Here is a 22,965-nt window from a genome sequence, read left to right as displayed (position 1 = left end):
CTGCTACGATCTACGTATTTCCACTGTTGGACTTTGTTAGAAGACTACCGTACATGTAAAAAGTGTGTTTTAAAAGATTTTATATAAAAGTCATAAATTACTGCATATGCAGTTGAATGAGGCTATGTCCTTTACTATATTTCAGTAACAGTAGTTCAGGTGAAGTTGATCAGAAAGAATCATGCATACCTGGCAAAATCAATGGCTTTGAAAGTGTTAGTCTCTAATCCTTGTTTCTGCAGAATTTTTGAAGCTGCTTTAATCATGGACTCTTTTGTCTGATAGGAATTCAGGTAGAACTCGAACGAGGTGTCAACGGCATACTGCATCACACTGACCTGTCACAAACGAAATCAGAAATATATGTAAACAGTCGATACAGACAAGAAAACCAGGTTAAACAAATTGCACACAAGCGGTCTGACTGGCCTGAGTGCTTTGAGGTCCAATGTCTAAGTTTTCCAAAAGTTTCTTGAGAAAAGCGACGATTGGTTCCCATGGGTATATACTGTTGGATCCATCCAAAACAATGGCAATGTCCATAAAACTGCCACAAGCTGTTTGAAAGAGAAACAAAACAACATAAATGTTAATATTCTGCTGGGGATTCACAATGGAGATTAACCTAACTTTACGAGACAGGACATGGAAGTGTGTTTGTACTTTGAATGGCAGGGGAAAAGACCGACTGGAGTGTAAACTGTGGGCTCACTTCAGCACAGATTCCTGGGTAGAAATACAGACTTCCACAGAGCTGAGCCCACAGAGGACCACATGTCTGAAACACAAACACAAATATAACTTAATATAATAATAACTGAGTACATGACATCCCAGATAAACTAACTGAAACCACAAGTAGAAGAACGTCCCGGTTACGGATGTAACCCTCGTTCCCTGAGTAGGGAACGAGGTTGAAATGGGGTTCGCTTAGAAGCCTCTCATCTTCGAAAGAAATAAAACGAGCCAATGGCAAGGAAATGCCATGGGTCTGCGGAATTTGCATGGCGTAACTCCGCCCCACCGCGTGGGTATAAAAGGAAGGACGCCGCAATATGCAGATATGTTTCTCCGCTGAGGAGCCAAGACTGAACTCGGCTGTTCCAGCGGTACAGCGGAAGTGGCAGGGAGACGTAACGTTCCCTTTCGTAGTCACTTCCGAGTTACGTCGAAATGACGACGAAATGGGGTTCCCAGTCCAATCACGCCCCCTCGGCTGTCTTCCAGTGGCCTGCGTAAGTCTGTGCTCCCTGTCGTGAGACTAGCATGGACAAAGGACTCCTACTTAACACAGGAATACCAAGGTACACTGGGAAGCATATCTCAGAGGAAATATGCAATCAGTGTCTGCCCAAAGGGGGGGGCTTACAGAATACACATTTGACCCAGAGGGGGTGCATACAGAATATTTCAACCCCAGGGGAGGCAGAGTGGCTTGCCAAGGGAAAGACACATGCTCAGAGAGGCTTACAGTGGAAATACACATGTGGGAGTCACCCAGAGGGGGAACCATGCACATGGCGACACCCAGCCAATCCCGAAAGCTGCCGGAGGCATAACTCTGGCGTTGACGTCAACAGCGCTGGAGGAACTCACGGCTTGTGAGGCTCACCTGAGGAGAATATCGCACGGATCCAGTCCTTGAAGTGGAATGGCGAGCAAGCGAAGACACCTGAGCGGGTCCTAGTACCGGCTGGTTGAAGCGAGTACACGGAAGGACACTGGCTCCACTGGGAGATTGTCTTTGGAATCTGGCGAATGTGTTGGGTGTCACACAGCCTGCAGCTCTGCAGATGTCTGTTAGCGAGGCACCATGCGCTACAGCCCAGGAGGAAGTCACACTCCGGGTGGAGTGGGCTTTCGAACCAAGTGGACACAGTCGACCTTGCTGCTGGTATGCAAAGCAATTGCGTCCACTATCCAGTGAGACAGCCTCTGCTTGGCGAGAGCCTTTCCCTTCAGCTTCCCACCATAACAGACAAAGAGCTGGTCTGAGGTCCTGAAACACTGCGTTCTGTCTACGTAAGCACGGAGGGCGCGTACTAGAGGTCTTCTCGGGTCCTAAAAACTGTACCCGACCCGAATCGACCCGAATCACTACTTACCCGAACCCGACGTGCATAAATTATTTTTTTTAAAGAAAAACCCGACCCGAGACAGACCCGATAAAATTAGACCCGAGTCCGACCCGACCTGACGCCATTTCCTTTAGAAAGTGTCGACTGGAGCCGAACGTAAACGGCATTTACATTGTGCACAGCCTGCAGCCCTGCGTTTCTCAAAAATGCACTTAACATAGACGCGCAAGTGTAAGCGTGCTGAAGTGCTAAAATGTCAATCACACATCACTGTAACCCATTACGTCCTATAAAATTTGGCATAATGTTATTTACCGGACCATACGATGATTAGAACCACCATTCGTTTTCCCTGACATTTTTCGCAATTTCTGTTATCGCCTCCATGCTTTTCTGACAGTGTCGCGTATTTTTTAAATTGATTGACAGGCCTGGCTAAACGACAATTCAAATGCTTGCATTTAGTCAAACATCCATCCACATGATGGCGCACTAGTTCTTCTTGGCAAAGAGAGGGGTTGGTTTATGTGGAGCGAGCAACTGAGTAAATAAATGCGGAGGCAACCGTACTTATGCTTATAGCCCATTTGCACGTAAAAGCGCGGATTCGCTCTCTCACTTAGATAGTTTAAAAGAATTCGGGTCTTCTCGGGTCCATTTGGAAAAGACATATTTAGTTTAAATTACCCGAGACCCGAGGCCACTAATACCGAACTCGACCTGTGTCCGAGACACTCGTCAGAGTTTTGGACCCGAACCCGCTGGGGTCTCGGGTCGGACCTCGGGTTTTCGGATCCAAGTGGACCCGTGAAGACCTCTAGCGCGTACCGGAGTGGGCAGCGCTTGCAGGTTCAGCGCCTGATCCAGAAAGGGAGTGGTGGGAACCTTGGGCACACATCCAGGCCGGGAACTCAGGATCACGTGAGAATAGGCCGGCCAGAATTCCAGGCACGCTTTGTCAATGGAAAACGCGTGCAGGTCCCCTACCCTGTTAATGGAGGCCAATGCAACCAGAAGCGCTGTTTTAACTGACAGGAACTTAGCTCCACTGATTGCAGAGGCTCAAGGGAGCACTCTGCAGGGCAGTTAGAACCACTGAGAGGTCCCAAGAGGGAACGAGAGGAGGGCGAGGACGATTCAGTCTCCTCGCTCCTCTCAGGAACCTGATGATCAGGTCGTGCTTTCCCACCGACTTACCCTCAACTGCGTCGTGATGTGTGGCGATAGCGGCAACATAGACTTTCAGGGTGGAGGAAGACAGCCTTTGCTCCAACCCATCTTGCAGGAAGGAAAGCACGACACTGATCGGGCATTTTCTGGGGTTCCACTCCAACGCGTAGGCATGTCATGTGGACGATGCTCTAGTCTAGCGGAAGTGATGGTAGCCACCACCGCTGGTGGTAGGGTACTCAAACCTGCCTAGTCACATGTGGAGGTTCCAAAGATCGGGACGAGGGTGCCATAGGGTGCCCCGTCTCTGAGAAAGGGTCCTTCCTCAGAGGGATTGGCAAGGGAGGTGCTGTCGCGAGGAGTACAAGTTCGGAGAACTAGGTCCGGCTGGCCAACGAGGCGCAACCAACATGACCTGCTCCTCGTCCTCCCTGATCTTGCACAGGATCTGTGCAAGAAGGCTCACTGGGGGAAACGCATACTTGCGGAGGCCCTGCGGCTAGCTGTGAGCCAATGAGTCCGTGCCGAGCGTGCCCTAGGTCAGGGTGTAAAACAGGTCGCAATGGGACGAGTCGTGGAAGGCAAACAGGTCTACCTGTGCGTCCACGAACTGATCCCAAATCAGCTGAACTGACTGGGGATGCAGTCACCATTCTCCAGGAAGAGGCTGAGACGTGAAGCTCGACGGCTACACAATTCAGGGTTCCCGGAATATAATGGCTCGAAGCGACCTCAGATGATTCTGACTCCATAAGAGGAGGTGGCGGGCGAGTTGCGACATACGGCGGGAGCGTAGACTACCTTGTTGGTAGATGTACGCTACTGTCGCGGTATTGTCTGATCGGACTAGTACATGCTGGTTCTTGAGCAACACATGGAAGCGGTGGAGAGCGAGACCTACTGCCAGCAACTCGAGGCAATCAACATAACAAAAAAGGCGCTGGTGTCAGAGCACTAGGTCCCTATGTTCGTAAACCTGGTCTCGAGAGTGAGCTAGGAACAGCCAGTTGTCGAGATAGTTCAGGATGCGAACCCCGTGTTGCCGAGCGGCACAAGGGCTGCCTCGACGACCTTCGTGAAGGTGCGAGGAGACAGGGCTAGCCCGAATGGGAGAACCACATACTTGTATGCCCACCTCTCGAAAACAAACCGAGGGAACGGTCTGTGTCGAGGAAGAAAGGAGACATGGAAGTAGGCGTCCTTCAGGTCGATCGCTGCAAACCAATCCTGTGGCCACACACATACGAAAATGCGTTTGGCCGTGAGCATCTTGAACGGAAGCCTTTTTAGAAGGGAACGTTCAAGACGCGCAGGTCCAGGATTGGTCGAACCCACCGGTTTTCTTGGGTAAAATGAGGTCGAGGCTGAAGAAGCCGGCCTTCTTTTCGGCTGGAGGGGTGGTCTCGATCGTACCCTTCGCCAGTAGGCTGACGACCTCCGGTATAGCGGATTCCCCGGAGCGGGGAGGAGACCGTGCGAACTGAATCGCAAAGCCGATCCTGATGATTCTCGTGAGCCAGTAGGACAGATTGGAAGCTCCAAAACTGAACCAGTGGGGTCATGTGAACCACGAATATACCCACGATGGGGCAGTGAAGCGGAATGACCGGCCCAGACGTTGGAGGTGGAGCGTCCCGATGTAGGGGCACGGTCATATGCCGCATCCTGACAGAGGAAGGCCAGGGAAGGACCAGTGTTCCACGGGGGCCTGCTCTGTCAGGGGTCTGGAAACAGAGGGGGATGAGAGTGGCGAGGCTCGTAAGCGGCGCGTACTGCCATCCGCGCCCTCTTGGGACTTAGAGATGGGATGTCAGAGGCGGAAGAGGCCGCTGAGCAGTCGCGAAAAATCAAAGGAGATTTTTCTCATGACCTCTTGATGCACGTCCGGGTAGAAAGGATTTGGGTTTGCCTCCCCCAAAAACCAATCATCAGCCTTAAGTGCTCGGGACATGGCGAATGGTTCCACACAAGCCCGATACTCGCGGCGGCCCGGGAAAGCATAGCTGTCAACTCTGGATCAGACTTGTTATGCAAGCTCACCCGAGGATGGCAGCACAGACAAGCCATCATCTCCAGAGGACTCCAGCTCACCTTGTAATGCGGCGATATACATGATTTCATCAGCCGGGGGACCGAATGAGATCGCGGGCCTGCCGCCGTCCTCTGCCGATGTCCTCTGCCGCGGCTCTGGTCAGCGAACTCATTTGGAACCGCACGGGTTGCAATGTGAAAGACGGGGTGTAGACCGAGGATGTTTCGTCGGTTTAGTTCCAGACCTGCCATCTTAGGTCACCCTGGCCACCAGCCGAAGTATTATCTCGCATGGAGAAAATAGATCCGGGTGTGGATGAGGGGACTCTCACTCTATTGAGCTCATAGAGTCTCGACCGTTACATTGCGATGGTCATTTTCCCGCTGGGAGAACGTGACGCATCCACGAACGCTGTCTGAACGTGATCGAAGCCCAAACACGCCAAAACAGTGCTCGTGTCCATCAGCTAAATCTATCAGAATACCGCACTCAGAAATATACGGGCAGATCGTCAGTAAAAAGACGTGCCGCATGCGCGCTCTTTTTGTGAGAGAAAAGCTCGCAGCAGTGCTGAAGCGCCCAGGGAGAAACACACATGCTGTTCAGTTCAGCAGGCAGGAATGTGAAACTCGCTGGAACTCGCCATCACACCAACACCGACTGGAAGCTGCTCGTCTAGAAGATTCTCAAAGTCATAGAATAGGCTGCAGGAGTAAAAAGAACTTCTTGGCTCTGAAGCGAAAACATATCTGCATATTGCGGCGTTCTTCCTTGTATACCCACGCAGTGGGGCGGAGTTACACCATGCAAATTCCGCAGACCCATGGCATTTCCATGCCATTGGCTCGTTTTATTTCTTTCGAAGATGAGAGGCTTCTAAGCGAACCCCATTTCGTCGTCATTTCGACGTAACTTGAAGTGACTCCGAAAGGGAACCTATTTTTCAAAGAAGCAGTTTTTATTATTAGAGCCACAAGATTAATCGTTAAAAGATTGCGATCTCGATACAAACACCCACACGATCTAATTACTAAATGGCAATTGGCAACAGTTACTTGAGTAACTTGATACTTCAAAGAAACTTTAACAGAATAACTTTATCAGTTATACGGTTACACCAGCAGGTGGCGACAAGTGACATTTGTAATTAAATCATTCAATCAAGTCAGAACCTCTAGTAAATTGCTTGTTATTTTGTTTAGTTGTCTATTCAGAATCGTGGGAGAATAATTTGTGATCTCTATTTAAATAAAGAAAGAAAAAAAAAGAAAAAGTGTGATTCTCAATTAATACAGAATCTCTAATTCTTATTACAAACAAACAGGGAACTTCTCTTAGTGCAGTTCCCAAAATAATAGAAAATCTATGTAAAATGTATGTTACAAACCTTTAGCGACATTTCTGCAAAATGACATTACATGGCTTCTTACACAATTCACGGAAATTTCAAAGTGAAAGGCCCAGGGATTGGCGGTAAAAGCGCATTCAGTTTTATCCAAAACAGATGAACGTGAATCTGACAACGCTTTATTATGTTGGTTGTTGTACGTATGGCGGCAGTTCGGAAATGAAATTTCCGGTGAGTGGCGCTACAAGGTTAATGCTCTATTGAGTTTGAAAATAACATACCACATACACATAGTGTCAACTAAAGCAAACGTGAGATTAGAACACATTTGCTGAAGCAACAATGACATTTTAGCTTATCTTTGAGCTTTCTTATCGTGAGTCCTGTTTGACGTATCTCAAGTGTAATGTACCAGGTGAGCTACCGGGCAAGTTACCACATCAGAAAAGCCACATATGGAGATGACTATGTGACGCAAAAGTCGAAATCTATTAGTTTACAAATCATGCACTTTTGAGATCATAACATAGTACTGTACAAAGCATTGCAGAAAAAGACGTCTTTATTAATTGATAATCTGCCCCTGTAATCATAATTTGTGTAAAAAGTTGTTGGTGTTTTACTGCCTCTAGTGTTCATTTCAGCTAGAAAATGCATTGCATTGTATATAGGTACGTTTTTGGATTTTTGCATAAATGTATGTAGAGGCACGCTTTTCCAATGAGCCTGCGATGCATCAGTCTTACCATAAAGCCGCTGTTTTTGGTCGTTGGAGTTAGAGTAAGACCTAGACTCATGTTGATGTTGTTGCTGTTGGTGATTTTTGGCGTATCGACTGAATCTGAGGGCATATTAAACATGGTGACATCTTCAGCTTTACTTCATAATATTTCTTGAATACTTATCAAAATCCAAGAATTTGCTTTTGAGCTTCACAGCATAAGAAATTGCTCAGATAACCCTTTTTGCTGTATCTCACTGGGAATGATGGGAAATGTTAGCTTACCCTGAAGGTTAAGTGCCTGACAGCTGGTTCCAGGTTTGTTAAGCTCACACTTATAGATTTCTCCCTTCCGATTTTGATTGTATCCCTTCCATGGAGAACCCACGAGGAGCCTGAGGAACAGTTTTAGGTGTTAGTTTAGTTCTGCTGTCCTGAAGTACAGGTTCAGGTGAGTTTGCAGGAGCACATAGCAGTTATTAAGGATATTCTACAAGACATGATCGCAGAAACAGATTTAATGAACAGTAGCCCAGTAGGGTGTGTTTCTGAAAGCGGTTCCAAGATTACATGTGTAGGTGCACTGAACATCCCATATATAATCTAAACACACCCACTAAATTACACAGAATTTCGCTGCAAGGTCATCATGTGATAAGGTGCTCTAGACTATACACAGCATTCCTCAAACACTGACACACAAACTCACTCACTTCCCATCCTGAGACAGAAAAAACAGTCCTCGTTAAACAGACACATTGCACAACAGCAAAAAAAAAAACACAACATGGAATAAAAAAAAAAGAAAAAAAAAGGAATATGTATGGAAAACCTAACAAACACCAAGGCAGGCAAGACAGGCGAGAAGTGGTTTCAACGGGACAGCATCTCTGTCCCAATTTGAGACACTCTCGCACTGTACTCCCTCTTTTAATGCACCTTAGACATTGCACATAACACAAAAAAATAAAAATAATAACAATAATAATTAGGAAAAGATAGGGACTGATGAGATGTGGGGGAAGGTTATCTTATATCATCTTTTACTTTGTGCAGGATTGACAATGGCAATTGTTACATAGGAGGAAGGATGGAAATAAAAATCGACCAACACAATTAGGGATGGGACGGTATGAAAATTTCATATCACGATTATAGTGACCAAAGTTATCACGATTATCAATATTATCACGGTTTTGTTAAAATGAGATGGAAATGTTCAAAAAGAACTGATGCTCACCCTGAAAACATTTGAAAATCAACAAACAAAAAAATACAATTAGCAGGCTAGCAGCTATATGCACTTTTTTAAGCATAAACATTATATTAACATTAACATGGAGCCCTGAGAGTGAGAGGTATAAGTTTTCCTAGTGCAGGTTTTAATGAACCCGTCATTAAACCCTATCATTAATAATGATAATAATACTTATGGATGTGTGTATGACTGAATATTATTATTATTAATAAATAATAAATCGCTTTCTCTCTCTCACACACACTCACACGCACGCACGCACACACACTTAAAATGAACAAAATATGTTGGTTGGGTCAGGGTGACTAAACTACTGGAATACTTATAATGACTGTTGTAAATAGCAACGCACTACACAGCGCACATCCATGTCTCGGATCACCGTGGACGCAATCTCTGGTTTCATTCAAATGTGTATGTCTTGCGTCTCAGTTTTGATTGTATTGAAAATTAAATCAGAGTAATTTAGTATTAATACTACTACAATATTGTTGAAGTGATCACATTTACTTTACGATTGATTTGGACACTGTAACTTGTATAATGGATTTATAAACCGGCAAGATTTAAAAACATTAAGTTAATCACAATTCAATATTTCATGTCCCTGAAATTATTTCTGTGGTAAAAAATAAAACTGTAATAAGTTTACTATGAATGAATACAATACATTATCCCTTAAATGTCACCCTTAATAGTTTGAATATGTTCGTTCGTCTTGGCTCAAATCCACTTGCTGTAAAACTTTTCTCTTCGCGGAAGCTTTGCAATAATTACAAGTGAGATAATGAAATAATTCATCTCCAATACATTTTTTGTCTAATTATTTGCCCAAGTTAGTTGTGCTATTAAGGTAAAAAATTAACTCAGTGGGTGGTTGTCACGTAACGTTAGATGACTTAGCAGATTTGACGTGTTTCCCCCTTTTGCAGCGACTTTCCTCTTGCAAGATTTGCAGACAGGCTGCCCATCCTCGATTAAATTGCCCTCGGGACTCTTGTAATAGCCAAAATACGACCATACCTCCGATTTTGTCCTCTTGGATGGCTGAAAAATCTCCCGTGCGCTGTCACTGCCTTCCGCCATGTCTTCTCGCGCAAAAAAACAACATTGCATCTGCGCGCCTGCTCGCGTCGCGCCTGAGTCAGACTGATTCTGGCTGGACAGGATTTACCGCGAGTTTTCAAAATCACGATAATCAAACACGGTTTTTATGATAATTAAATTTTAAACGATAATACTAACCGCCAGGCCATTTTATCGTGGTTTATCGTGAAACCGGTAATCGTCCCATCCCTAAACACAATATTGGCAGTATGGTGGTAGTGGGGAGTGGGGTGGTGATGGTAATGACAATGGTAATAGATAATAAATGGTTACTTTGTTTACGCATACACACACATACCCACACGCACACCCGCTCACATACACACTTAGATCAAACACTTAAATCACTTTTAAGTCACTTCTGGAATTATGGATTTACAAGATTGCTCACTGCTGCACTATGTTGGTTTGTATGTATGTTTGACTGTAAAAAAAAAAAAAAAAAAAAAAAATTAATAATAAAAAATATATTAAAAAAAAAAAAATATATATATATATATATATATATATATATATATATATTTATATATATAAACAATTCAACAAATATACCATTGAAAAACAATTCCGCAATACCTAAAATAAAATAAATTTAAACAAAATTACATCAAGTTAAACTAAATGAGACCGAGAAATGTTGATCTGGCAACTAGCTAAAATAAAGTAAGGCCGTTTAATAAACTAAAACTTTTTATGTCTTTTGGCCGTTCATTTACACAACAACGGCGTTTTGGTGGCCTGAAAACACAAAAACAAAAATGTGTTTCAACTTGGAAGTTTTTGAAAAGAATACCGTTATTGTTAGCGTGTAAACTATTAGACATTCTCTGGTGTAAACCACAAATTTGTGAAAACTGTGATATCCATAGACAGTATAAGAAGTGGACAGAGCCATCTCATTGGAACTCAGTTGAGACAGTTGAAGCCCATTTCTAGCGATTTTTGAGCACTTCCGTTCCTGACGCGCAGACTCAAACCGACTCAAACTAAGCTTGATGACGTGAGCAACCTGTCTGACAGACGTAAATCTTCTAGTAGCTGTGCGTGAAAATTGCCAACGTTAATCTTGCAGAGACGGGGAACTTGAGCAAAGAGTCCTTTATCGCGAGTGAGCAGGAGTAAGTATTCCGTTGCCTTTATGGACTCATTATCTATGGGCTTCTCCCTTGACGGGACGTCCCCCCGATTGCCTGCGAGCTTCTCCTACTGTCTGTGCGGTAATTTCTGTACAGCGCGACAGAGAGTCGAGTGGTTATGACGCAATCGTTAGCCTTACAATATCTGTTTCTACGGGGCCATAATGTAACATAGAAGGTAATGGAGCCTTTTATACATTGTCGTGTTTCTTTAGAAATAAATAATGGACAAATGGAGTCTTTAAACGCCTCAGATGTAAAGTTATTCGCTGTCAAAGTGACGCCAAAATGAATGGGAGTCAATGGAAATGCTAACGCAAGTGAAGTTCTGCTACAACATGGCGGCACCCGGCCGGCTTCAACTTCCGGTCGATGGATTACCCCCTTGGTGATATCATGAGAACGCGTATGACGTGTTTACGAAGTGATATCGCCATCTACTGGCCTGGCATGAATAACACAGCATTTTTAGTTGTTTTCGTGGATCTGTGTGAACGGGCAACGTTTTGACAATGTTGTGGTCTGTACAAGAAAAACGCAAAGGAAAAACCTTTCCGTTTTTAGTACATCATTGTTGTGTAAACCACCCCAAGTTTAAGTGTATTTAAAAAATAAAATATAAATACACTTAAACTTTTTTTTTTTCAGCTAGTTGCCTTGCACTACTAAAATAACTAAAACTAATTACAAAAACACAACAACATTTCTAAACTTTAAAATGAAAATAAAACGGACAATACAAAAATATACTAAAATAACACATAATATACATGTTATTTTTTTCAATTAAACATTAAAATGAAACACAACATTTATAAATAAAAAAAAGATAACAGAATTGTAAATTTAGACTAAATTATGCTATTACTCAGTAGGGGATAGCTAATTTGAGAATAGTAATTATTTTTTAGTTATTGATAAATGTTTGATAAATTATACAAAAAAATGGAATGCCACTTACTTTTGGTCAAGCCATGTTCCTTAATGAGTGTTGCGATTTAAGTTTTTAGCTAAATATGTTTTTGGTTAAAAAAAAGAGTTAATAATTATTAATAGTTTTATGAATATCAACTCAGGAGATTATATCAAAAGTTGAACATTGTTGTAAGATTGTAACTGTTATTGTATGCAGTTAGGTGGTAATGTTGGACAGGCCAAAAATCTGCATTTTAAGAGACATTTGAAGCAGCTGACCACCTACTTATGCTAGGATCATAGTTTATCTACCACAATTAATAGTTCTCACAACAACAACAACAAAAAAATGAATTTGTGCTTCTAATGAGAAAAGTAATAGGATTCTAAATAAGGAAAGTTCAGGGGTTTTTAGAAACTGACGTATTATATTCAAAGTAAGTACATCCGAATAACGGACTCTGGGTAATAATGACTCATTGTCTATGGAAATGTCTTTTAGGGGTCTCTAATGTGTTTGGGAGGCCAACCCAGATCAGTCAGACGGAGCTAATGCTGGACTCACAGTGAGAATGATGACATCAGCAGCATTCACAAAAGCATGAACCATCTAACAAACATGATGTCACCAAAACCTCCCAATGCAGCTGCAGCCCACACTTGAGCAGGAAGTGCCTCATCTGACCTGTTGCACAACACGGGGAGCGTTAAGAAATACTCTCATAAAGCTTGTCTAGACGGTGAAGGTGACCATAAGCGAACTATAACATGGCCACAACAAATTATACAGTGACCCAGCAGTCAATATAGTGTTAGGGAGGTTGTGCACAGTTTGGATGAAACTTTTCTTTGTGTTTTAGATGAAAAGTTGTGTATAGTACCAACAATTGTGTGACTTATTGCCGTTGTTTTAGATCATGTGTTAGTAGCTATTATCTGGGAATGAGGAAACCCTTCATTTCCCTGCCGATTCTAAAGTATTATTGCGATCTCCCGGATGCAGGCAAATTTAATGAGCACAGGAAGTGTGTGTGTGTGCTGTATATTGAGTGGAGTGAAACTGCAGGGGAAAAGAGCCATCAGCTATCAGAGTGTGTGTGTGCAAGTATACATACATCAGTGCAGCAGAAATGGCCCTGTGTTTTCCGCAATGTGAAAAATGCGGAATCTATTTGGATGAAACTTTTGGATGAATAAATTCAAAAGTAGGGCTTTTGAAGTAAACCTCTCCTGTGCTTGCCAAAGGAATTGTTTATTTTTCATTTGATTATATTTTAAAAGATTATTTAAATTGTTAATGCGTTATGCCTTCATTTAATTACCACAGTTGATAATTAAATCCTGAATCCAGATTTCAAACACACAACACAAGAATTTCTGAAAAAATAAAACATTTCAGGGCTCTATTATTGTAAAAGTTCAATAAGTTATTTTATTGTTACATTTTTAAGAATTCAATTGATTAGACATGAATTTTGATTATTAAAATGTAATTAAACCAATAAAAATTTAATCCAGAAAATTTTTAATGGAACCCCCCCCCCCAAATCCATAAATTGTTGAAAAAAGGTTTCAATATTTAAATTAATTACACGGTTTTTTTATTACTAAAATTGAAGTCCAGAAAAAAACTGAATCCAGAAATAAATAATAATAATAAAAAAATAGAACTGAATATTTAGATTTTTTTGTGAAAATGTTGATGAATTGTTTAAGTTTCACGATATAAATTAATTAAACATGCTTTTTGATTACAAAAATTCCATTTAAGTAAAAAAAAAAAAAAACCTGATTCCAGAAGAAGAAGAAAAATGGAATTTGGAAAATAAATAAATAAAAGGGGGATTTGAGAAAAGATTAAACGGATTTCATAGGGCCCTAAGCATGTCACAGGCCTGTTGCGGTCATGTGACTCCCCTTAAAATCCAAGAAAACTTGAGAAATGGGATATAGTTTTTCATGTTAGTAGTAAAACGTTCCTTAGAGTATGTGTTTGGAAAATAAAGAGCTCGATTCTCAAATACAACTAAATCCACCATAGGGACAAACACAATTCTCACGATAATTAAATAAAACAAATAGCATGCAATTCCCATTATATTTTACAAATCTTACCATTTTCCTTGACCGTTGCTGAACTGTTGTACAGAGTAACCAAACTGTTCTTCTGCCGACCCTGAGAAGATCTTAGCTCCAGAAGTCCCCACATTAAAACCATGAGAGTTGTCGATGCTGAAACCTGTTGAGACATGCACAAATCAGTCTTTTGTCTTAACAAGTGCACTAACATACACATATCTGGTCTGATATGCATAATACTGCATAATATTGTCAGGGTTCTGTCACTTCTGTCTAGTCTATTTCTTGGTTTCGTGACAGAGCCCTGACATAGGCCGCTGTCGGTAGCCTAAAAGAGGCCTAGAAATAGGGTTTCGTTCCACCATGTGGGGCACTACCCAATTTTTTTATATTTAACATCAGAAATATATAGAGATTTCTTAGAAAAAAGTTCTCCGCACACAACCTTGCAGTTTTTGAGAAAAATGATGCTAAGGGTGCCCATTTTGAAAAAAGGGGAAAACATAGGGTATTTTGCACTTTCAAACCTGTTTATCATATAAACCCAAAAATGAAGTTGCTATCTAGGCACAGTAAACATGATAAGATTATCAAGAAAACTTCTACTTTAGCATTAACATCCTGTTTTGTCTTGTCTGTGTGCCTTGTTTCATGTGCCTTCATGTCATTTTTTGTTGTGTAGGCTACTGACTGTGTAGCAGTAAGACAAAAAAATACTTGTACTGCTACACAGTTTGGGCTGTTTACACCTGCCACTTCATGCGTTTTCTGTGATCGGATAGCTATCCGATCGTGAAAAGACCAGGTGTAAATGCCCTCCGAAACGCACTCGAGACGGATTTGAATCCGATCGCTCACACCACAACAGGAGGTGATCTGGGCCGCATTCCAGATGAAACTGGACAAGTGTAAATGCATCTGGTTGTTGAAACCACATATGTAAATTTTACTCCTCCCAAAAATGCTAAAAAATGAACGTGTGAGAGCGTGTTATATAGGCTATATGTCATGTTGCAGTCAGATATGACGACGCTACTGCAACACGCATTACCGGTAGGCCCGTCGGAACAGGACAAGCAAACCAAGCAATTGCTTGGGGCCCCGAGCTGGACTGGGGCCCCAAGACAACGACTGTTTAAGAATAAAATGCAACGACAAACTGTGAGCGCCCCTTTGATAGTCAATGCAGTAAAGTGCAATGATACTGTTATCGGAATCCCCCTCAAGGGGGCCCCCTCAGTAGTCGCTGACAACAGCCAGCCAACCACGCGATCTCTGCTGCCGGCATAATACAAACCTCCTCGGGAGTTATCATGAAGCGGAATTATGCTTCAGGAAGCCAGAAAAGAAAGAAGAGAAAGGAAGAGAAGGTTAAGAAAATTACCAGATAGTGGTAAAGTAATAAATTACACTGCATAAAAATAGCTCTACTTGTCTTGTACAAATGGTGTAATTTTGCAGCAGGTAACATTAGGCTAGCAAAAATATGTTCCCTTTCGAGAGGTTCCTCCTATTGCGTAATAGCTTTACGCTATGGGAAAACTCCTTTTCTCGAGAAATATTGAAGTCTTTATGTAAAACGCATTGCAGCTGCACAGCATACAGCAATGAGCGAGGCAGCTCGGTCATTGGCTGTGCTGCGGCAACTTGCACGAACCAATGACGGGGCGACTCTGAACCCGCTTCCAATGAGCGTGCTTCGCGCCCACGCGCGTCAGAGCCCGCCAAGATGGGCGTGGCCAAGGGCTATATATTGGGCGCCCCGTCGTCTGAGTTCTTTAGATTTAATCTCCTTCAGCAAAGAACCTTCTCTTCGCTGGATCCTCCGGATTTGTTGGAGTCTTTTCGCCGCCGCCGTCGACAAGCCTACAGCAGGACTGCTTCGAGGACGCCGGCGCCTTCAGCCGCCTTCGATCACCCTTCTGCTAAGCCATCCGGCGCGCACCATCTATATCCTTTTACAAAGCTATCAGTGTTCGCCCCCAGCGACACTTTTTCTAAAAGAGTCAAATTTCCAAGGCGTTGTTTCAAATGCCTTCCTGCGCCTCGTGTCGAGGCCCTCTTCAGGACGGGGATCGTCACATCATCTGCGCCCGCTGCTTGGGACCGGACCACGCAGAGGCTGCCCTTACTCGAGGCGGATGTCGCGAGTGTGACGCCCTGGGCCTCACCGAGCTGCGCGCTCGCTTCGCCGTTTTCACCGCGAAAGAGCCCACCTCTTCCGTGCTGCCATCTCCTCTAGTCGAGCCGCGAAAGAAAAAACGCCGCTCACAGAGGCCGCCGGAGCACGCGGTTTGCAGTGATGTCACGCCGGGCCAATCCCCGCGTGCTTCACCACCACCCGAAGACTCCCCGCCGCCAGTCCAGTTCACACAGGCGGACCAGCACCCCTCCAGCGGAGCGATGGGGCTCGTCTCGTTTGGCGCGTCAGGGGATGACGATGATAAGGATGACAGTTTTTCCTGTGATGCTGCATCCGACTATTGGCCGGGCTCGTCCTTCGACCCCGCGCCATCGACATTAGCGGGCACGAGCGCGGGCTCCAGCATGGACTCTGAGATCGTCCGCATTCTCTCTAAGGCCGTGGAAGACCTCGGGCTCGATTGGTCTTCCCCGGAAGAACCCGCCCGCAGCCGACTGGACGAGTGGTTCCTGCAGGGGCGCCGACAGGCCCCTCGACAAAGACCCTCCCCCTTCTTCCCGGAAGTTCACGACGAACTCACTAAGTCGTGGAAAGCCCCGCACTCCGCTCGCCTGAAGCCTTCTTTTTCTTTGTCGCTCTCCTCTGTGGACGGCGCGAAAGAAAGAGGCTATGAGGGGACTCCGCCCCTCGAGGAAGCTGTGGCCAATCATCTGTGTCCACCCTCCAACGCTGGATGGAAAGCTAAAGCTTCTCATCCCTCGAAGCCTTGCCGATCTACTTCAGCTCTCGCCGGTCGCGCATACGCCGCCGCCGGCCAAGCTGCATCAGCGCTTCACTCTATGGCTGTCCTCCAGGTTTTTCAAGCCAAACTTCTCCGCAGTATGGACGAGTCTGGACCCGATCCTGAGGCATTTAAGGACCTACGCAGCGCCACTGACATAGCGCTGCGAGCTACAAAAGCCACCGCCCAATCCATCGGCCGTGCTATGGCTAACCTGACTGTCCTTGAGCGCCATCTGTGGCTGACGCTAACAGAAATGAAGGATGCAGATAAGGCGTCATTTCTCGACGCGCCTATCTCCCAAAGCGGCCTGTTTGGACCAGCGGTGAAGGAGTTCGCCGAGCGCTTCACCGAAGCCCGTAAGGACTCACAGGCTATGCGTCACTTCCTGCCCAAGCGATCTAGCTCATCGCAGAGCCGCCAACGGCCGCCTCAGCAGCAGCGAGCTAAGACGGCGCCCCCCGTTTCTCAGCCCAAACCTGAAACGGATTTTCGACGCCGCTCGCGCTCCGCCAACAGGAAACAGCCGCCCGAGCGACGGGGACCTCGGCCCAGGATTGTGCTGAACCCAGAGCCTCGTAAGTCCTCCTAGCTACAGGGAGGAAAAGGGAGAGTGCGTGTCTCGCAAGAGCCGGACCGTTCTCTCCAAAACGTTTAAAGCATTACCCAGTCCCCTCACAGGCGGATGGGAATGTCTAGACAGCAGCCAATGTGCCAGCCACACAGCTCGCCCACCTGCAAACAAACGCCGTTTTTACGGCGACACACAGAAATCACATAAAGAGCTATTTTCTGCCTGTGTAATTAAAGGGTCACGTGTCCACACCAAAGTGCGCATTCCCACATATCAAAACTGTAAACTCAGTGCCAAATGTTTTCCCAGCTCAGGCTGGACGCCCCATAAATGTAGATTGTGTGCCAACTGTTACGTATGCACCACTACACACAAGCACTGTTCCCACAGTTATAAACACTTCCCCAGTAAAAGCGGGAAGTTGTATAAGAGTAGCGCGTGTGCCCGCTGTTATGCACGCACCTCATCTCACAAACACTGTTTATATGGCCAAAAACCTCCCGCCACGAGCGGGAAGTTTTATGAAAGTGGCGCGCGTGCCTACCACAGTCTATGCACCCCCACCCATAAGCACTATACACACAGTGTTAAACATTTCCCCATCTCACTCTGTGAGCATTACAGCGAGCGTGCCTGTAATCTCACACGCACCCCTGCACTCGTCATTCAACAAAGCTGCTCAGCGCGCGCCCGCGCCGCTGACAGCTGTGAGCTCGGTATTTACACAGAACGATTCGCTGGCGGGGGCCATACGTCACTGCGACACGCCCCCGGCCAGCATTCAGCCCATATCTGTGCGAGCGAAAGCTTGGGAAAATATCCCCGACATGCCGAAATGGGTTTTGAACATAATAAAACACGGTTACTCGCTCCAATTCGCTCGCAGACCGCCCCGCTTCACAGCAGTGGTAGAGACGAAAGTGAGAAAAGATGTTTCACATGTTCTACGCACCGAGATGCTCAAACTGATAGAGAAAGGCGCTATAGAAACAGTGCCCCCCTCTATGAGCGAGGCAGGTTTTTACAGCCGCTATTTTCTCGTCCCGAAAAAGGATGGCGGTCTCTGCCCCATCCTAGATCTCAGACATCTGAACAAAGCTTTAATGATTCGCTCGTTCAGAATGTTAACAACCAAGCATATCCTCGCGCAAGTTCGCCCGGGGGATTGGTTTCTGTCAGTGGATCTGAAAGACGCTTACTTTCACATTCCAATAGCGCCTCATCACAGGCCATTTCTGAAATTCGCTTTCGAGGGACAGTCATACCAGTACACAGTACTACCATTCGGCCTGTCACTGGCACCCCGTACATTTACGAAATGTATGGATGCAGCACTTTCCCCCCTGAGACAGCGGGGAGTGCAAATACTAAATTATCTCGACGATTGGCTAATACTAGCACAATCTGAGAGCCAGTTAGTGACACACAGGTCTTGAATTATCAGTCATCTAGAGTGCCTAGGTCTAAAAATCAATTTTGCAAAGAGCATGCTATCCCCCAGCCAGAATCTTTCTTTTTTGGGAATAGTGCTAGACTCGGTGCAGATGACAGCACGCCTCTCATCAGAGCGCGCGCTCACTATTCGGCGCCTTGCAACATCGTTCAGAGCGGGTGCGCGCGCCCCCGTCAAGCGATTTCAGAGGATGCTCGGTCTCATGGCCTCAGCATCAGCTGTACTCCAGCTAGGATTGTTGCACATGCGTCCTCTCCAACGCTGGCTCAAGAGCCGTGTCCCCACTCACGCATGGCGCTCGGGCCACTTTTTAATCAGAGCAAATCACGGCTGCATAAAAGCCCTGACGCCCTGGAAAGCTGTCGACTGGTATCAGTCCGGCGTGAGTTTGGGCGTGAACACAAGGAGAAAAATGATCACGACAGATGCCTCCAAAATAGGTTGGGGGGCCCTTTACGAGGGCAGGCCTGTCTCCGGCTTGTGGTCAAACCCGGAGAAGCGCCTACATATAAACTGTCTGGAATTGAAAGCGGTCGCTTTGGCTCTCAGAGCCCTGCTCCCGTACCTGAAGGACGAGCACGTCCTAGTCCGAACGGACAACATGACGGTAGTCTCGCATATAAATCGTCAGGGTGGACTCAGATCGAGCTCCCTGCACTCGATGGCCAGGGAGCTCCTACTATGGTCCCAGCGCAACCTGCGCTCGCTGAGAGCGGCGCATGTGCCAGGTGTTCTGAACCAGGGAGCGGACATGCTGTCCAGAGACAAAGTTCTCCCAGGAGAATGGTCTCTCCACCCCCTGACGATTCAGTGGTTATGGCAAACCTTTGGCAGAGCAGAGGTCGACCTCTTTGCCTCCAAGGAAAATGCGCACTGCCCTCTCTTCTTTTCAAAGAGCACAGACGCGCTCGCCCAAGTCTGGCCGAGCCGACCGCTGTATGCCTTCCCTCCGGTCGCGATGCTACCTCAGGTCATCAGTCGGATCAGGGAGGAAAAATGTGCAGTGCTCCTGGTAGCCCCACTCTGGAAGAACCAGACGTGGTTTCCAGAACTGATGCAGATGACGCAATCTGCCCCATGGCCGATTCCACTGAGGCTAGATCTCCTCAGGCAGGCCAACGGGATGATCCTCCATCCCCGCCCCGATCTGTGGGCCCTCCATGCGTGGCCCCTCAACGGATTCCCGGGAACCTCCCCAGTGGAGTGTTGAGAACCATCACTGAGGCACGAGCGCCCTCTACGAGGCGCTTATATGCCCAGAAATGGAAGGTGTTCAGTGACTGGTGTAAATCCAGGAACCTGAATCCTGAGACATGCGAAGTGCCGAGTGTGCTCGTTTTCTTACAAGAGCTGTTGGAGGCAGGCCGCACCCCCTCCACGCTCAAAGTATATGTGGCTGCCATAGCGGCATCACATGAACCGGTCGAAGGACGCACACTAGGGAAAAACTGCCTAGTTGTTCGTTTCCTGAGGGGCGCCAGGAGGATGAATCCCCCACGCCCCCCCTCGGTGCCGATTTGGGACCTGGCCACGGTCCTGGACGCACTTAAGCGTGCCCCGTTCGAACCCCTCCGAACTGTGCACCTTAAACAGCTCTCGCTCAAAACTGCTCTCTTGCTGGCTCTCGCCTCGGTCAAGAGAGTGGGCGACCTGCACGCGCTGTCATCAAGCGCTAACTGCCTGGAGTTTGGACCTAACGACAGCAGGGTTGTCCTCAGGCCAAAACACGGGTATATTCCTAAGGTGCTCTCTACTCCTTTCAGAGCACAGGTGATATCTTTGGCCGCGCTATCGTCCCCAGCAGACGAAAGTGACGCTAATTTACTCTGCCCGGTCAGGGCACTCAGTGTATATTTGGAACGCTCTGCCCTGTTCAGACGGACAGAGCAGTTGTTCGTATGCTTTGGCGGCCGCACTAAAGGTCTGGCTGTGTCAAAGCAAAGAATATCGCGCTGGATAGTTGATGCTATAGCGCTGGCTTATGAAGCCAAGGGCCTTCAGTGCCCCTTGGGCATCAGAGCTCACTCTACGAGAGGCATGGCCTCCTCGTGGGCGTGGTCGAGTGGGATACCCATTCAAGATATTTGTGCGGCTGCAGGCTGGGCCTCACCGTCCACATTTATCAGGTTTTATAACCTACAGGTCCCCTCATTGCATTCTAACATACTGTCGGTCTAACTATCATAGGCTGGGGTGTGTACATGCTGAGCATTGTCTCCTCCCTCATAGAATCACATCTTTGAAACTGATGTGGAGGATTTTTCATACATGACAGTACATGAAAATGTGCTTGTGTGTGTCTCTGGACGCCCATCGGGCCGTTCCACGTTGTCCTTTATAAAACCCGCCTTCGGCTGGCTCGTTGGATAATTACTTCGCTCAAAGGCTCAGGCTCCGGCCTCCGGCTTAATAGAAGCGAAGTCAGCACGCACGGCGTTTTACATGGCGTTCCCATAGCGTAAAGCTATTACGCAATAGGAGGAACCTCTCGAAAGGGAACGACTCGGTTACTAACGTAACCTCGGTTCCCTGAGAGGAGGGAACGAGTATTGCGTAATCTGCCGTGCTTGTGCTTGGTCAGTTTGCTTCAGTCGATTGAACCTAAAGAACTCAGACGACGGGGCGCCCAATATATAGCCCTTGGCCACGCCCATCTTGGCGGGCTCTGACGCGCGTGGGCGCGAAGCACGCTCATTGGAAGCGGGTTCAGAGTCGCCCCGTCATTGGTTGGTGCAAGTTGCCGCAGCACAGCCAATGACCGAGCTGCCTCGCTCATTGCTGTATGCTGTGCAGCTGCAATGCGTTTTACATAAAGACTTAAATATTTCTCGAGAAAAGGAGTTTTCCCATAGCGTAAAGCTATTACGCAATACTCGTTCCCTCCTCTCAGGGAACCGAGGTTACGTTAGTAACCGGGTCGTTTATGTTAGCTACCTGCCTGACGGCAAATGCTGCTTTTTAACGAACAGAACGGTATTCCAAACGGACGGAATATGGTTAACGTTACATACTGTAATATGTTTTTTAACGGTTTAAGGAGTTCCAGAATCACTGTTTATCGTATTTAATGACATGACATTGCTATAGCTAATAGGTTTTGATGAAAGTGGCATAGCATAACTATTCCACCGTGGTAATCTATTTACCAATGGGGGTTAGGAAAACCACACAATAAATTCCGTGCATCAAACATTAGCTTGGGATGTTTTTAAGCATTGGTAGTGAAAGCAGCATCCCTTCCCTTCTAAAATCAAAATATGGAAATGGTAACATATCTTTACGTTTTCTGTAACACTTTATAATAACAATCATTAATAGATGGTAAATTGTTAGTTATTTAATATTTAGTTAATTGTCATTTAACTGTTAGCAAACAGTCTTTTTACTTAATAAATAATTTGTAACCTTACCCATCTATAAACATTATTTAACCTGAAAAAGGCAGAGGAATTTGGGGGCCCCAAGCAAAATGGACATGGAGGCCCCCCAAGCTTGGGCTTGGGGGGCCTCCATGTCCATTTTGCTTGGGGCCCCCAAATTCCTTCAAACGGCCCTAATTACCGGCCGCATCTGAGCATCTCTTCATCAATCAGTGGTGAACGAAGTACACATACCATGTATACTTGAGTAAAAGTAAAGATACTAAAGGTAAAATATTACTCAAGTAAAAGTAGAAGTGCTGCCTTTAAACATTCACTTGAGTAAAAGTACAAAAGTATTTGCCTTCAAATGTACTTAAGTATCCAAGTACTTTGATTTTTTTATGGCTATAATGTCCTATTATAATTTGTCACAAGACTCTTGCTTAACTCAGTCTAAGTGAAGACTAATGTCACTAAGTGTTATCTTAATGTTATGACATTCACATAAACCTGCACAATGCCATTAAATATATATATATATATATATATATATATATATATATATATATATATATATGTGTGTGTGTGTATACACATATACACACACACATATACTGTACACACACACACATATATTCACACACACGCGCGCGCACACACACACACACACACATATACAGTATATATATATTCTATGTTATGGGAGCAGCCCATTTCCCTCCAAAATTAAACACAAAAACGTATTAATGCAGTGTTTCTGCTAGGCTACTCCCCAGAAAAAAAAGCTATTGTATGCAAGTCATTTTAG

At 45.6% G+C, this 22,965-nt stretch overlaps 1 protein-coding gene across 1 annotated transcript in view; it reads right to left on the bottom strand.

Annotated features, from left to right (window-relative positions):
• Positions 1 to 22,965, bottom strand: part of itga2.2 (integrin, alpha 2 (CD49B, alpha 2 subunit of VLA-2 receptor), tandem duplicate 2) — a 48,863-nt gene that overhangs the window by 15,179 nt on the left and 10,719 nt on the right. The window contains exons 2-7 of the mRNA XM_056253366.1: positions 13,881 to 14,004; positions 7,635 to 7,744; positions 7,375 to 7,469; positions 664 to 778; positions 430 to 557; positions 190 to 338 (exon numbers count right to left, since the gene is read on the bottom strand). Of these exons, the coding sequence (XP_056109341.1) occupies positions 190 to 338; positions 430 to 557; positions 664 to 778; positions 7,375 to 7,469; positions 7,635 to 7,744; positions 13,881 to 14,004 (721 nt within the window). The remainder of the gene's footprint in view (positions 1 to 189; positions 339 to 429; positions 558 to 663; positions 779 to 7,374; positions 7,470 to 7,634; positions 7,745 to 13,880; positions 14,005 to 22,965) is intronic.

The sequence above is a fragment of the Rhinichthys klamathensis genome, unplaced genomic scaffold (genome assembly GCF_029890125.1).
Source record: "Rhinichthys klamathensis goyatoka isolate OS25496 unplaced genomic scaffold, OSU_Roscu_1.1 h1tg000104l_1, whole genome shotgun sequence".
Lineage (NCBI taxonomy): Eukaryota > Metazoa > Chordata > Actinopteri > Cypriniformes > Leuciscidae > Rhinichthys > Rhinichthys klamathensis.
This window is presented reverse-complemented; position numbering and strand designations above follow the sequence as displayed.